This window comes from Anguilla rostrata, chromosome 3, assembly GCF_018555375.3.
Source record: "Anguilla rostrata isolate EN2019 chromosome 3, ASM1855537v3, whole genome shotgun sequence".
Taxonomy (NCBI): domain Eukaryota; kingdom Metazoa; phylum Chordata; class Actinopteri; order Anguilliformes; family Anguillidae; genus Anguilla; species Anguilla rostrata.
Genome location: NC_057935.1, coordinates 72,942,510 through 72,959,360, shown reverse-complemented (window position 1 = coordinate 72,959,360; position 16,851 = coordinate 72,942,510). Strand labels below are relative to the sequence as shown.

The window sequence follows — 16,851 nt, the reverse complement described above, 5'->3', positions numbered from 1 at the left end:
CGCAATGACCCTACTCTCTCACCTGTGGTCCTTCTGGGGGAACCCCTGCTCCTCTTCCTGGAGGCCCTGGAGTGTTCGGAGGGGGTGGGGGCGTTTAGGCGCTCCGCCTCTCTCTCTTCCTGCTGAGCGAGCCTCCTGGCCTCCTCCTGATTGGTCCATTCTGAGATGGACTCTGCTACGTGCGCCAGGTACTTCCTGAGCAGGTAAAAACACAGACAAGCTGGAGGAAGCACCTTCCTCAGGGGCTGTGACTGCTCTGGCAAATCCCCTCAGCAGTGTGTGATCGCCATCTAGTGGAGACACGAGTAACTGAGCGAGTAAACAAGTGAATGACTGTGTGACTGAACGAATGTGAGTGAATGAGTGAATGATGAGTGGATGAGTGAAGAACACTCCAATTTTTGCTGACCAATCAGACAAGATCATGCTAATAATGGAGAGTATTACATCACCATTCATCAGGAAGCTGAATCGGTATCTAGGAACTGTACCTGAAGCCCACATCGGTGTGGAGGGCCATATCCCAGAATTCCCTGCTCTGACGCTCGGGGCTCATGGGATTGTGGCAGACCAGGAACACGGCTTTATCCTGGACCCCGTGGAGCATGTCGACCGAGCGGTAATTCTCACAGGCGTTCTGTAAGACCTGGACCCAGGAAACACGCATCATGCACCCTGGAGAAGGCAACTATCAGACACAGCTGTGCTGTTTGAGGGAGGGGCGCCCACTGTCCCGCGTCCTGAAAGCTTTCCAGGTTTTGGGGGACAGAACAAGGAGGGGGGGGCAGTCCTCTCTACCCTTCCCTGCTGACATCACAATGCCTAAATACCCATCCCACACATTCATTGCTAATGACCATTCATAAATCTGTCCCTTCAGTATTAATGAGAATTCATAAACACCCCTCCCACACGGTCAGTGCTGAAGAGTATCCATGGTAACGAGGAAGTGTCAGAATGTAATGACCTGGGGGAAAACACTGGGATCGTGGTGCTCTGCAAACTGCCAGTCTCTCAGGGATCGAACCCGGGTTCCCCGGATATCTGCCATCTCCACCCTGCTGGACCACTTCACTGCACCTCCATCCTCCTGTGGGACAGACACCGGAATCAGCGCACACAACAAATATGACAGCACACAACACACATGTCCGTGTGTGTCACCTGCGTCAGTAAAGATAACTACAAATATGCACAAAACGCTCCATTTCAAACAAACAGGAGCCGGTCACACAACTACTGCACTATGGAAACTCCAACATGAAATCAGAACTACCACAAGAATCATTTCTTGAGCAAGTAAGCAATTTTTTTGCATTACGACTAAATAAAATAGGCCAATAAAAATGTATTTAAAAACATACATGCTTGCTTGCTCATGATTTATTATCATTATGGTTTCTGGTAATGGTGGTTATGATTTTTAATCACTGTTGTGCTTCATAGTTACAGTCATGGTTTGTAATTATGATTGCACTTTGTGGATGCAGTTATGGTTTACAGTTATGGAGTTATAGTTATTGTTCTCAGTGTGATAAGGGCTTGTAAGAGAGGCAAAGATTTACCTTGCTTAATTTTGATCCTGTAGGGTCATATCTACATTCCAAATCTAAAGACAGAAATACAAGCAGCCCTTGTTAAAATATCCAGTGTCTCTAACACACATACTCAGACAAGAGGGACTCAGAGAATAGGGACAAATAAGGTTCATTCATCCATTCACCTGTGTAGATTGACAGTGCCATGTGACTGATCTTAACCAATCAAATCCACTATGCTTTCAAAAGAGAAAAAAAATGTGGTGATTGGCTCAGGTCAGACAGTCACTGCATTATATCACATTATATTATTTTGGATTGATAGCTTTACATTTATATTGCATCCATTTAGCAAATTATCATATTGACAGCATGCATTCAATACATTCATAAGAGCAGCATAGCTCCACCCACTAAATGCTGTGAAGCCTGATTGGTGAACGCACCTCTATTGGCATGTTCCTCGGTGCTCTGAGCAGCCCGCGTGCGGATCTGCCGTATGAAGGAGGCGGGGTCATTCCAGGGAATTATGGGTGGAGGCTGTGGCCCCACCCCCATTCCCAGGCCCCGCCCCTCCTCCTGGGTCAGGTGCATGCTCTCAAACACAAACTGCCAGAAGGCCCACTCCACCTCGGCCCAGCTCAGCGACTCTGCAGGGACACACGCATACCCAGAAAACCCCGTCACACGCACCCCAAAGATGATTGGCAGTAGATTTGGCAGTGTTGCTTAGTGATTGGCGGTGTGGTGTAGTGATTGGGGGTGTGGCGTAGTGATTGGGGGTGTGGTGTAGTGATTGGGGGTGTGGTTAGTGATGGGTTGGCGTAGTGATTGGGGGTGTGGCTAGTGATTGGGGGTGTGGTGTAGTGATTGGGGGTGTGGTGTAGTGATTGGGGGTGTGGCTAGTGATTGGGGGTGTGGCGTAGTGATTGGGGGTGTGGTGTAGTGATTGGGGGTGTGGCGTAGTGATTGGGGGTGTGGTGTAGTGATTGGGGGTGTGGTGTAGTTTGATTGGTGTGGTGTGGCGTAGTGATTGGGGGTGTGGTGTAGTGATTGGGGGTGTGCGTAGTGATTGGGGTGTGGTGTAGTGATTGGGGGTGTGGCGTAGTGATTGGGGGTGTGGTGTAGTGATTGGGGGTGTGGTGTAGTGATTGGGGGTGTGGCGTAGTGATTGGGGGTGTGGTGTAGTGATTGGGGGTGTGGTGTAGTGATTGGGGTGTGGCGTAGTGATTGGGGTGTGGTAGGTGATTGGGGGTGTGGTGTAGTGATTGGCGGTGTGGCATAGGGATTGGCGGTCCCCGCTCACCGTCGGTGCAGAAGTGCAGCAGCTCCTGCGCTCTGGCCAGGCGCCTGGTCTCACTCTGCGGCGGGGTGCAACGCAGCGACCGCCACAATGGACTGCCGCGCAACATCTCCACCTCCACCTGCACAGGGTCCGGCCCACAATGCACCTGCAAGCACACAGTCAATCCCACAATGCACCTGCAAGCACACAGTCAATCCCACAACGCACCTGCAAGCACAGTCAATTCAACAATGCACCTGCAAGCATACATTAAATCCCACCCACAATGCACCTGCAAGCACACAGTCAATCCCACAATGCACCTGCAAGCACAGTCAATCCCACAATGCACCTGCAAGCACACATTCAATCCCACAATGCACCTGCAAGCACACAGTCAATCCCACAATGCACCTGCAAGCACAGTCAATTCGACAATGCACCTGCAAGCATACATTCAATTCCACAATGCACCTGCAAGCGACAATCAAACCCACAATGCACCTGCAAGCACACAGTCAATCCCACAATGCACCTACAACAGAGTCATTCCCACAATGCACCTGCAAGCGGGGAAGTGTAGGGTGTATTTTGCTCACAGATAGCTGCTGTAGCCTCATGCTCCTCTCGTCGTGGCTGTTGAACAGCAGGGGGTGCTGGAGCTCTTTCTTCTGCTGACCACAGTCCTCCACCCCAAAGTCAGCCCGCAATTTCTGCCAGACACCACACAAACACAGTGACACTAATAAAGCAAACACAATAAAATATGCATCAAACACAAAGTACTACGCTAATCTGAATGTAGCTACGCAGCAAACTGTGAGTCTGTGTGACGGACTGTATTGGGATCAGTAAGACAGAGCTCTGGTTGGATGAGCGCACTGGAGGTTTTGGTAACAGGCTGCACTGGGATCTGTGTAGTAGCATCACCTCCTCTTCCTCCTCTGATAGGCCCAGGCTGAGTGCGGCTCTGATCATGTGATCAGCCAAGCTGGGGTCCAGCCCATGTGCACGGGGCTTCGATCTCACTGCGGATGGAGGCGGAATCTGCTCCTGCGTCGCCACCACCTGGAAAGGAGGAGCAACAGCAACATCCTCAGACCTGGGACCAGGGTGCAGTGGGTAGTGTGCAGTATGTCAGTGAGTAATGTGCAGTGTGCAATGTACAGAGGACAGTGTGTAGTGTGCAATATACAACGTGCAGTGTGTCAGTATGCAGTGTGCAGTGATGTCAGAGTGTCACTGTGCAGTATGAAGTGAGGTCAGTAGTAGGACAGTGTGTAGTATACAGTGTGCAGTACGTCAGTGTTTAGTGTGTAGTGTCCAGTATACAGTGTGCAGTGGGGTCAGGGTGTCACTCTGCAGTGTGTAGTATACAGTGTTCAGTGTGTCAGTGTGCAGGGGGCAGTGAGTAGTGTGTAGTGCAGGTGGTGACAGTACCTGCTCTCTCAGGCAGTGCAGGATTAGGGGTACAGACACAGTTTCGGGGGGGAACAGATCCAGCAGGTCCCTGTAGTACCGCATGTCACACTCCAAGGTAACCACAGGCGGTGCCACTGAGAGACGTTGAAGCAAGATTTTGTTGAGGCAAAAACACAGATTGTTTAAGGAGATGGAGTGTTTTTGGCACACAGAGCTGATCTGGGATTACTACCTGCAGGGGACTCTTCTGGGACAGGTTTCCTTTTGGACGCTGAAGTCTGAGGGTCCGGTCTCACATTAGCCTGAGAGAAACACACCCACTCTGTTAGCGCTACAGCGCTAATGCTTACACTGGCCTGAGAGAAACACATCCACTCTGTTAGCGCTACAGTGCTAATGCTTGCACTGGCCTGAGAGAAACACGCTCACTCTGTTAGCGCTACAGCGCTAATGCTTACACTGGCCTGAGGGAAACACACTCACTCTGTTAGCGCTACAGCGCTAATGCTTGCACTGGCCTGAGGGAAACACACTCACTCTGTTAGCGCTACAGTGCTAATGCTTACACTGGCCTGAGGGAAACACACCCACTCTGTTAGCGCTACAGCGCTAATGCTTGCACTGGCCTGAGAGAAACACACCCACTCTGTTAGCGCTACAGCGCTAATGCTTGCACTGGCCTGAGGGAAACACACCCACTCTGTTAGCGCTACAGCGCTAATGCTTACACTGGCCTGAGGGAAACACACCCACTCTGTTAGCGCTACAGCGCTAATGCTTACACTGGCCTGAGGGAAACACACCCACTCTGTTAGCGCTACAGCGCTAATGCTTACACTGGCCTGAGGGAAACACACCCACTCTGTTAGCGCTACAGTGCTAATGCTTACACTGGCCTGAGGGAAACACACCCACTCTGTTAGCGCTACAGTGCTAATGCTTACACTGGCCTGAGAGAAACACACCCACTCTGTTAGCGCTACAGCGCTAATGCTTACACTGGCCTGAGGGAAACACACCCACTCTGTTAGCGCTACAGTGCTAATGCTTACACTGGCCTGAGGGAAACACACCCACTCTGTTAGCGCTACAGTGCTAATGCTTACACTGGCCTGAGAGAAACACACCCACTCTGTTAGCGCTACAGCGCTAATGCTTACACTGGCCTGAGGGAAACACACCCACTCTGTTAGCGCTACAGCGCTAATGCTTGCACTGGCCTGAGAGAAACACACTCACTCTGTTAGCGCTACAGCGCTAATGCTTACACTGGCCTGAGGGAAACACGCTCACTCTGTTAGCGCTACAGTGCTAATGCTTACACTGGCCTGAGGGAAACACACCCACTCTGTTAGCGCTACAGCGCTAATGCTTACACTGGCCTGAGGGAAACACACTCACTCTGTTAGCGCTACAGCGCTAATGCTTGCACCGGCCTGAGAGAAACACGCTCACTCTGTTAGTGCTACAGCGCTAATGCTTACGCTACAGGTCACAGTCACTGTGGCTGGGGCCAGGGCACTGTATCACAGCTGTACCCCAGTTATGAAGCCCCGGAGGCAGCACTGCATTCTGGGAGCCATGCCAGTGAATTAACACCCGAGCATACAGGCCTGAGGCCCTCATTACCAGTACAAACAGCTGGATTGGGGGGAGAAGAAAGGAGAGATAGAAAGAGAAAAGGAGGGGAGAAGAGAAGAGATGGAACTAAAGGGAGGGAAAGAAGGGAGGAAGAGAGGAAGGAGGAAGGGTCCCACCTGGCCAGGGCTGTCCTGGCGGCTTGGCGCGTTGCCCCTGGCAACGGCTATGGTTGGCACCTGGAGCAGCCTGAGGCAGCTGAGGTAGTGCAGGTGCTGTCTCCTCCAATCCAGACAGTCGTAGATGAGGCAGGCCACGCCCTCAAACACACGCATCCCGAAGGTCAGCTGGAGGAAGAGCAGCATGAGGAAGAGCATCAACCCTCAGCCCAATCAGACGTCTCCCACTGCTTAAACTAAACTACCAATCAGACATCTCCCAATCCATAAATTACCAATCAGACATCTCCCACTCCATAAACTACCAATCAGACATCTTCCACTCCATAAACAACCAATCAGACATCTCCCACTCCATAAACTACCAATCAGACATCTCCCACTCCATAAACTACAAATCAGACATCTTTCACTCCACAATCTACCAATCATAAAACATTAATTGAAATCCTGGTTATGCAGAGCAGTGGCTCTTTAAGTGTCCCGTCTCGCTCACTCCTCTCGCTCACAGTAAAACTGAAAGGGGGACTCCTCACCAGGGCCTGGGTGCTGTCAGGGTCGGGACGCTCCTCTGACACGGTGTGCTCTAGCCGGGACACGTCCCACAAACTGGACCGGGGCGGGCCGCTGCTCAGCACCGGGTCCAGGTACTTCCAGAACCGGGCCAACTGGGCCTGCACCCTCACTGAGTCACTCTCTGCAGCTGTGAAAGACCAGACACAACACCTCTCTCTCTGTGAAAGACCAGACACAGCACCTCTCTCTCTGTGAGTGACCAGAATCAGCAGCTCTCTCTCTGTGAGTGACCAGACACAGCACCTCTCTCTCTGTGAAAGGCCAGACACAACACCTCTCTCTCTGTGAAAGACCAGACACAGCACCTCTCTCTCTGTGAAAGACCAGACACAGCACCTCTCTCTCTGTGAGTGACCAGAATCAACAGCTCTCTCTGACAGACCAGAGTCTGTATCTCTCTGTGAGACTCCATTATGTGCACTGCAATAAAGTTTCACTAAACCTCATAATAATCTTCACTAAACAAAGAAAAATGGGCTGAAGGGCCTGTTCTCATCACTATGTTGTGTTATGTTAGTTAAGCTCCAGAGCCACCAGAGGGCAGTGCTGAGGTTACCTTGGTCCTGGGGAGTGGGGGTTCTCTCCACTGCGGGCTCGTTTAGGGGCTCCTGCTGGATCCTGTCCCGGCCGATGCTGCTCGCTGAGCTCACCCTGATGATGTTGGAGACGCGGACGCCCAACAGGTCCAGAGCAGCCACCAGCTGGGGCTGCAGGAAGCCCACCATCAGCACATAGAGCTGGGGCCCATCAACCGGCTCGTCTTCTGCAGTACAGACACACACACAGGCCTGAGACTGCAGTACAGACACACACACGGGGGTAAGAGCTACTGCAGTACAGACACACACACACACACACACACACACAGGGCTTAAACTGCAGTACAGACACACACACGGGGGTAAGAGCTACTGCAGTACAGACACACACACACACAGACAGGGCTTAGACTGCAGTACAGACACACACACGGGGGTAAGAGCTACTGCAGTACAGACACACACACGAGGGTAAGATCTACTGCAGTACAGACACACACAGACAGACATGGCTCAGACTGCAGCACAGACACACAGACACAGACAGGGTTGAGACTGCAGTACAGACACACACATGGGGGTAAGAGCTACTGCAGGACAGACACACACCGACAGACATGGCTCAGACTGCAGTACAGACACACGGACAGACAGGGCTGAGACTGCAGTACAGACACACACACACACACACACACAGGGCTGAGACTGCAGTACAGACACACAGACAGAAAGTCTGTACTGACGCACACACACCAATGCACTTGCTGGTCTCTTCCCCCTCCCCTCTGCGTTTCAGTTTGGTCTCTTTGGCGGGGGCAGGCGGCTCCGACACCTTCTTCCCCTTCTCCCCCTTCCCAGCAGCCTTAGCGGCAGCTCCGCCCTTCTCCTTGGAGGGAGAGCCTGCCCTGCTCTTCCCCTTCCCCTTTTCCTCTGGTGCCTGAGAAAGAAATGGGCCAATCACAGAGCACCTCGCCGACCAATCAAAATAACATTGTGTCAACCAATCACAGTGCACCAGGTTGCATGTTGGTCTTTATGTCACGTGTTGGTCGGAATGTATTTTGTATGTAAGCACCAGTTATTACGCAATGGTCTAAATTTTGCTTTGGAAAAGGACAGGAACTGTTTTCTGTTCATCAGTGTGTTAATTTCGATTGGGCCAGAGGAGCACAGGAGCCCGGGCAGAGTGTTCAGCGCGTGTAACTTCCACACAGGAAGTGCACCAGCAGGACTCCCAGGCCTGTGTACGCACAGCCGGGGCAGAGACAGCACTCACAGTGTCAGCAGCAGCTACGCTACGCTGGTAATAATTAGCGTTAGCGTTAATGCTCTCGTTAATCTGAGGATTTTCCACGTTTTCCCTCACTGCCTTCTGCAAAATAATGAAGCGGCTAAACCAACCCTGGTCCCAGTTTGTTATTTAAACTGACAGGGTAAAATCTAAGGAATTGTATATTTACAAGCTTGTAAAAAAGTTAACAGCTGTTCACTTTGCAGTTAGTTTAGAATCACACGCACGCGCACACACACACGCACACATATACACACACACTCAGTTTGTGTTCGTGGTCCCTATACTTTGATCTCTGGTGTATGGGCCTGACTGAAGGGCCCCCAAAGGCAGCACAACCCACTGTAGACAGGAGGAATAACTGCCAGTCAGATAAGGACTACATTACCCACAATTCCCCCAAACCCACTCACTGCTGCTGGCAGGGCTGCAATATGCACTTATTATGAGGTAAACTTACCTGTAATCTCTTTATCAAAGCCAAATTAATATGTATCATTAGTATCTATAATAGACCTTAAGTGCTTTTACACGTGTGTGTACACAATGACCCAGTTGAACAAACAGTATTATTCTACTACAAATTTCTCAGAATGTTTTTGCTGTTCCACAGATCCTAAATACTCATCTGGGACTCCAGAGCAAAGGACACATTTGAATCTACACATGAAGCTCAAAGACCCAGCTATTATGGAATTGTTTAAAAACTAGAAATCACTGACTTCAAATAAATTTAAAGGTGAATCTGATCGAAATTGAAACACAGACTGCTTGCATGTGCAGAATTAAATCCAAGTACATTTCCCAAAGTTGTTGAGAAAAAATGACTGTGGAAATTTACATGGAAAATTAAAAAATCTACCATAAATTTCTCCCAGTTGTAACTCTACTCCCAAATTCATTGCTAAGACTCTTTAACCCCAGAAGGTTATTGCTATTTGCAAGGAAACTAACTCTCCAGAGGAAGTTGCCAGGATACATTAACCCTCTGGAGGATGTTGCCAGGATACATTAACCCACTGGAGGATGTTGCCAGGATACACTAACCCTCCGGAGGATGTTGTCAGGATACACTAACCCTCGGGAGGATGTTGCCAGGATACACTAACCCTCGGGAGGATGTTGCCAGGATACACTAACCCTCCGGAGGATGTTGCCAGGATTCACTAACCCTCCGGAGGATGTTGCCAGGATTCACTAACCCTCGGGATGTTTCCAGGATACACTAACCCTCTGGAGGATGTTGCCAGGATACACTAACCCTCGGGATGTTGCCAGGATACACTAACCCTCCGGAGGATGTTGCCAGGATACACTAACCCTCGGGAGGTCATCACAAGCACCCCCAGCCTTACGGAGTCGCTGTGAGGAGCTCTTACCCTCTGCTCTGTCATCCTCCTCTGCAGGTCATTGGCCTTAGCAACCAGGAGCTGGAACTTCACCACTTTTCCCAGGAGATGAGCAGGAAGCTCCTCCCCCGCATCCAGGACCGCCTTCGCAGACTCCAGGACCTTCGAGACACAGTCGGACAATCAGACACAGTCGGACACAGCCAGACACAGTCGGAGATAGACACAGCCGGACAGTCAGAAACAGTCAGACATTACATTACATTACATTACAGGCATTTAGCAGATGCTCTTATCCAGAGCGACTTACACAACTTTTACATTGTATCCATTTATACATTTGGATATATACTGAAGCAATTTCGGTTAAGTACCTTGCTCAAAGGTACAACGGCAGTGTCCTACCCGGGAATCAAACCTGCAACCTTTCGGTTACAAGCCCAGTTCCTTACCCACTGTGCTACACTCCGTCCAGACACAGTCGGACAGTCAGACACAGTCGGACACAGTCAGTCGGACAGTCAGACACAGTCAGACACAGTCGGAACCCAGTCGGACATAGACACAGTCGGACACAGTCGGACATAGACACAATCAGACACTATCAGACACAGTCACCCACTCCACCCCCAGTCCTCACTCTGCATGTTGGCCGCGTGTCCTTTTTCTTGCTCCCTTCATGAAACCCGCCATAAAGACCAAGAGGGCATGAGGCAGGCGGCGGGCCCGGGCTGGCAGGGTTGGCGGGTTTTACGACTTGTTGGCGATGCGTTTTATTGGGACTCTTACACCTGGTGAGCCTTCCTCCCACAGGGACCCTAAGCCCTGCCTCGACTGTGAGCTCTCATTAGGGACCCCTTAATTCCCCCCGCTCTGCGTCACACACCCCAATTTCCCCCGTCCTGGAATGCACACCCCCCCTTCGACCCTCTCAGCATCCCCTCCCCGACACACACCCCCCCCCCCCCCCACCAACTCTCATAAAACAATTTCCTTGTAATATTTCCCTTTTCTGTGTCATTTATAAAGCCAATCATAGAATGCTCATAAGGACCCAAAACAAATTAAGTGTGAATGAAATATTTTTCAAAGACATTTTTGGCTTCCAATCCAACTTGTATTTTGCTGCATATGAGTATGTTTTGAATCTAAAAACAACACAGGACCTGTACTTTACCTCACCATGTTACCAAATGCCCTGTTCTGTCACTGACTGAACTCCATATGCAACGGTACACAAAACGCTTCACAAGAGTTACTGCTGCATGACCTCTACTCCTGCTGAATCGCTCAGGTCAGCAAGAGAGTGCAATAAGTGTTTTGTGAGATACTGGGGTTTTTTTATTGCCACAAACAGCCTCATAGTGAACGTTAGAAACATCAGAGAGAGAAAAAAGGGGTGAAGGTTACTTCATAAAACACGGGGACGTCCTTGGGCTTCTTGGCTTTTGGGTTTCCCAGCTCATGGATCTGTGAACGAGCAGATATGTTATTTACTGCTCACAGAAATGTGCTATTCTCTAAACTGCATCACTACATAATTATCGTTTGCTTTTCTATTATTATTTTTGATATGAAGTAAAACAAAATCTCTCCTTTGGATACAGTCTGATAATTGCGTAATCTGCAAGGATTGCAATTTGTACAACGGTAGGGCCCAATGAAGGTTCTAAATTATTAGGACCTAGGAATACTGCCACGGAATGTCTGTTTTGAGATCGCGCGCAGTACCTTTTCAACCGTGGCATCCCACGTGATCACGGTGAACGACCTGCGCACGGGCAGCTGCACAGCCAGAACGAGGGCTTTGATGTTCTCCTCGTCCTCCGTCCTCGCGCCCACCACAAGAGAAATGTCCGCCTTCCAAGAGTCCTGTAGACACATGACAGGAGTGCCGTACCTCACCCGCACATAAGACACTTTTGGAGTCTTTCTTTTTTTTTTTTTAAAGAAGGCCAATTAAAATATTTTTAACAATAAGAATAAAATGTAGGAAAATGCATTGATTCCATGTGCTTAAAGATCTCCTGTATCGGTAGGACTGGTTTTGCGATTTAAAAATTACAACAGAAAACCGATCATCTGCAAACTGTAAATATTTCAGTCATCAACCAGCGCGGACAACACATTAAAAAAAGTAGTTCGTGTACTATAGCAACACGGCGCAAGGTGTCAGTATTACCTCAATAAAAATTTTCTGAGACTTCACTGAAAAAGTACCTACTGCACACATACAGTGTATCCACGCAGTTTTTATAAATACATGCGTGTTATGTTTATAGCTATATCCTTGTCGTGTCTAAGCAAGTAGTGAATAGTTGGTAACTTTTTTTTATTTGTAACTTTGGGTTACGCAATAACAAATATACTGAACACATACAAACGTTAAAAATACAAGTGTCTGTTCACAATCATTTTTTCACCAGGTTACGTTGTTACCTCTTCGAATTGTGCTGCAGCGAGGCCACTTTCCCAAGTTTTATTTCCACCGGCCGCGGCCGCTCCGGGCGCACTTCCGCTTTTCACTCTCTTTGGTGGCATACTGAACTCGTGTTAGAACACTGTGACTAAATTATTAAATCTGCACGCCAGACATGATTAAGGAGTACAAACGACTGGGAATTATGTAGCGTTTTATGCTGTACTCAAATAGAGCAGAGAATTCCGGAACTAGTCTCCTCGCTGGCCTTCTGTGTGTGTGTGTGTGTGTGCGCGCGCGCGTGTGCTGTCTCGACGCTTTGTCGGTAACCGTTAGCAACCACAGGCGAGAAAGAGAAACACAGGCGCAAGACCCGGCAAACGCGAACGCGCACTTCTGTGGAGACGGAAAGCGCGAGGTGAGGCACGGTGGTCCCAGAACAGGCGGAGAGCAGTAAGCCAAGAGGGGATAGCAGAGAGGGAAAACGAATCAAAGAGGAAAAAAACTGTTCCGCTTGAAATATTCTCTCTCAGGTTCCTCAGAGCTCCAATGTCTCTTTATAGCAATATATTCATTTTTGCTTTACCCGTTTCAAAATGAGTCGCTGCAGCCTTACACACTGTGTTGCAGAGCTATTGCATCTTCTCCACCTGATATGTTTATATTTTTGAGATCTCCAGATGATTTTAGCCCACGCTCAACGTACGGCACCATTCTCAGTGGAGAATTCCTGGTAGTTTAAGATGCTGTAAATGCCTGCAGTTTCATCTCTATCACTTCCAAACGCTGCTCTCAACTTCCGCTGGTCAGTCTGTGCCCTGAAATGCAGCTCCCAAACACTGCTGCTCTCAAACATTGCTGCTCCCAAAACACTGCTGCTCTCAAAACACGGCTGTTCTCAAACACTGCTGCTCTTCAAAAGCTGCTGCTCCGAAACGCTGCTGCTCTCAAACGTAGCTGCCCAAACTGCTCTCAAACGCTGCTGCTCTTCAAATCTCAGTCCGACGCCCTGGAATTGCTCGCTGGCCCTTTGCTCAGACGGCCCATCTGCAGTGCCCGTTATTCTCAGTATCAGCATCCTGCTGTACTCCGGTGCCCTCGGCATGTGCGGGTCTGTAAATCCGGGCCGGCACTTTGCATGCGAGCGTAAAGCATGCTGGGGCCCCCAGCTCCCCCCCCCCAGAGAACACCTGCACAGAGACACCAGAAACCCCCAAATCTCCTCCCGCCCCCACCGGATCAGCACCATCAGCACCTGCTGACTCTCCGCTACACTTCAGTTTGTAACAGACACAAAGGCGTAGCTAAATACGCAGCTCTCACATTATCACGGTTCTGTTCAGTTTCCCGTTTCCTTCTCCGTCCCTTTATGGATCAGCAGTCGTGCTGCGATCTGATTGGATTACCTTCCTGCTGGACTGGGGAAGGTGGCCCTCCAGTGGTCAGTTCCCACGGGCAGTCACTGTCCAGACTCTCAGTCCCCAGGTCAGCTGTGTGTTTCTGCCATTAGCTCCTGCAAACAGAACCGCCAACGCTCCACTGACCTCATATCAGTCCACACACGCACTCACACACACGCATACAGTCACACTCACACACATACCCGCACACACACTCACACACACATACACACACTCATACACGCACGCACGCACGCACGCACACACTCACACTCACACTGGCACTCACAAACACATACACACACTCTCACACACGCACACTCACACACGCACACTCACACACACATACACGCACACACACACATATACACAGGTGGTGAAAAGGGGCTGAGTCCTGAACAGTGAATCAGAGAGCGCTGCTGCCACAGCAGGATTATTCATCCATCATCCCCTCATTCTTTCTCTCTCACCACTACCTTCAGCCCCCCGTCTGCCTCTCTCTGTCCCTCTCTCCCTCTCTCTCCCTTCCCCAGGTTCTCTGTGGCTCTCTCTCTCACCCTGGGCTGCAGTAACGCGGATCTCCTCTGCGTCTCTAATGAAGCCGGTCGTGTGGGCCTGACATGTGGGGACTGAACAGGGCAGATGGCTGCAGATGGGCCACAGTTCCCCCACTCTGACTGTCTGACACATGACAGAGACATGCCAGAGGGGGTCCTCATAAACCACAGCTTTAACACGGCAGAGCTTTAACAGAACACAGGCGTGTGTGTGCGTGTGTGTGTGTGTGTGTGTGTGTGTGTGTGTGCAGCTCCGTACCTGATCTGACTTGTATAACAGACTGTAACTAAAGATGTAAAAAGCAGTAGAGAAGACTACTAGGAGTGTTCATATTTCACATGACACCACTTATCTGTCTGACAGACTGGCTCACTGCTGCATATTTACCGATGCAGTGCAGTTTGAGTAGGCTGCTCCAGAGCATATTAAACTCAGGGTCACACACCCATATTTTTTAACCCCCAAACTACAGAACATAAAAAGCTACAGAGAAAGAGAGAGAAAGAAAAACAGTGAGAGAGAAAGAGAAAGAAAAGGGGGAAAGGGAGAGAAAGAGGCTTGTTGTTCTGTTAAACTTTCAGTGTGAATCACAGCCCTCAGGTCCTCCTTCCATGGGGTGTTGAAGTGGAATTTCGGGGAACTGTTCAGAGTGTCTGCACATGCAGTCTCTGGGACGTGTGATACCTCTCCCAATAAAAATAAAAACTCACTCTCAAGCCGCGATATTTTCCGTTTACCTGGAAACGAAAACAACAGGAGCCCTTTCCTCCTACGAGCCGCACGTCTTCTTCTGGCCCTGCTTGAGGTGATTAAAGAAGACGTTTCATTAGCAGCTAACTGTGGGCTTTCACAGGCCACGCCCCCATTCTCACCCCTTCAGACCTAAGGGCCAATCAGAGGCTCAGATCCGGCACAGTTTCTGTAACTAGTGAAAGCCATCTTCCCTCCATGGCCTGGTCATGCGTAGTGATCTGCAGTGTCTCACTCTGGAAATATGGGCCCCATCGGGCTGGGCCTCCGTCCAGAACAGAGCCACAGCACTTTCTCCCTGGAAAGGGAGATTTGGGGTGGATGTGATGTGGGGTGCTCTGTATGGTTGCAGTTCCTGTGCTGTGTTTACAGTTGAGAGAGTGATTCGGTGACGACCTTGGAGTGGTAATATGTTTCCAATGTGTGACCTTGGGGCTTAGCTTTACTCAGCTGCAGGGGGCGCTAAAGATATCATATCACCCGACTGCAAAACAAGAGCAACAGGTGCAGGAGAGAGAGGGCAGAGAGGGGAGAGAGGGGGGGAGAGACAAAGAGAGAGAGAGGGAGAGAGAGAAAGAGGGGGAGATTCAGAGAGAGAGAGGGGGGAGAAAGAGAGAGGGAGAGAGAGAGCCAGAGAGAGAGGGAGAAGGGAGAGAGGGGGGGTAACAGACTCTGATGGGGGAGCAGTAGCACTGATTTTAGCCAAACGTACTCTACTCTAAAACTGAAATAATATTTCAAAAATCCCAGAAAGAGGACAATCCCTTTAAAGAGCCTTCTCATTGGCTGTTACCATGGCACCAGCTCTGACCCTTTCAGAAACCCTCTGACATCACCCCAGCTGCAAGTCAAAGGTCAGCAGAGCGCCCCCATCACCCCGTGATTATTCCCCAGGGTGAGGCGTGATGTCACAGAACACCTGACAGAATTCATCAGCCAATCACAGCCCGGCTGGTTCAGCGCTACATTACAAAAACAGTGCACATGTTAAGCTGCTTTTATGAGATGTAGGAAAGATAGAGCTGTACTCTAAGCCACCCCCCCTCTACCCCCCTTCCCCCTCAAACATCCTGGCATGTGTAGAGCATGTCATCGCAACACCATGTCCTGCGCCACATAGGACACCCTGTCTAAATTAGCTGTGTCATCGCCTGTAGCTGGCTGTGAATCATAGAGTCGCATGGAGATGAGATGCTTCAGTCCCAAGGAGACTGGGCGGGGAGGGGGGGGATTCAGATCTGTTCAGATCATCAGGCTAATTCTCCAGGTACCCATTTAAAATTATTACCTGGATTCTTTACCTCTGTAAATCTCGTCTCCAACACTCCTCTCTGCTGTACCCCCAAACTCCCCTGCACCTCTAGCCATTACCAACTTGCAGTCCGGAAGGCCAGCCATAGCCTCCAATACCCAACCAGAGCCCCCCATACCCAGCCAGAGCCCCCCATACCCAGCCAGAGCCCCCCATACCCCGCCAGACCCCCATACCCAGCCATTGCCCCCCATACCGAGCACTATGACAATGAGATCTCAATCACTAATCAGGGCACTATGACAATGAGATCTCAATCATAAATCTGAGCATTGATATCGAATAACAAGACCTCAAGCACCATCCAGTGCACATACCTTAGTATCCCTGTCCATTCCAAGCCCTCTAGAGTGAAAAATCTAATTTTAGACCTCGAAGGTCAGCCATTGAAGTTGTGAAGGAACCATGTCTTTGAGCACAGAGAATAGCAGAATAACGCTCGTATCCATGAGGATAGGTGTTTCCACTCAGCGTTATAGTTTTTAAAAAAAACAACAAAATATGAACCACGTTTTCAAGAATAAACGGTAATAGCCCTGAAACCCCACAGACTGATGTAATGGCAAACAGGTAATAGGTGTGAAAAGCTGCCCCAAAGGTTCATGGTCTGAATGAAACTGTTGAAAGGCTCTGAGTGTTGGGGGCTCTCACACTA

At 49.9% G+C, this 16,851-nt stretch overlaps 1 protein-coding gene across 2 annotated transcripts in view; it reads right to left on the bottom strand.

The window, feature by feature from the left end:
* The window catches only part of spag17 (sperm associated antigen 17), a 28,169-nt gene extending 15,582 nt beyond the window's left edge, over positions 1-12,587 (bottom strand). Inside the window, exons 1-18 of one of the 2 annotated variants that reach the window (XM_064329750.1) lie at positions 12,197-12,587; positions 11,489-11,629; positions 11,168-11,227; positions 9,788-9,919; positions 7,871-8,054; positions 7,135-7,341; positions 6,539-6,705; positions 6,003-6,170; positions 4,478-4,547; positions 4,264-4,379; positions 3,754-3,891; positions 3,423-3,536; positions 2,845-2,989; positions 1,985-2,188; positions 1,566-1,609; positions 968-1,090; positions 492-646; positions 23-195 (exon numbers count right to left, since the gene is read on the bottom strand). In XM_064329750.1, the coding sequence (XP_064185820.1) occupies positions 23-195; positions 492-646; positions 968-1,090; positions 1,566-1,609; positions 1,985-2,188; positions 2,845-2,989; positions 3,423-3,536; positions 3,754-3,891; positions 4,264-4,379; positions 4,478-4,547; positions 6,003-6,170; positions 6,539-6,705; positions 7,135-7,341; positions 7,871-8,054; positions 9,788-9,919; positions 11,168-11,227; positions 11,489-11,629; positions 12,197-12,298 (2,443 nt within the window). In that variant the 5' untranslated portion in view covers positions 12,299-12,587. The remainder of the gene's footprint in view (positions 1-22; positions 196-491; positions 647-967; positions 1,091-1,565; positions 1,610-1,984; positions 2,189-2,844; positions 2,990-3,422; positions 3,537-3,753; positions 3,892-4,263; positions 4,380-4,477; positions 4,548-6,002; positions 6,171-6,538; positions 6,706-7,134; positions 7,342-7,870; positions 8,055-9,787; positions 9,920-11,167; positions 11,228-11,488; positions 11,630-12,196) is intronic. The other variant, XM_064329748.1, reaches the window with a different exon arrangement.
* Positions 12,588-16,851: the final 4,264 nt, after the last annotated feature.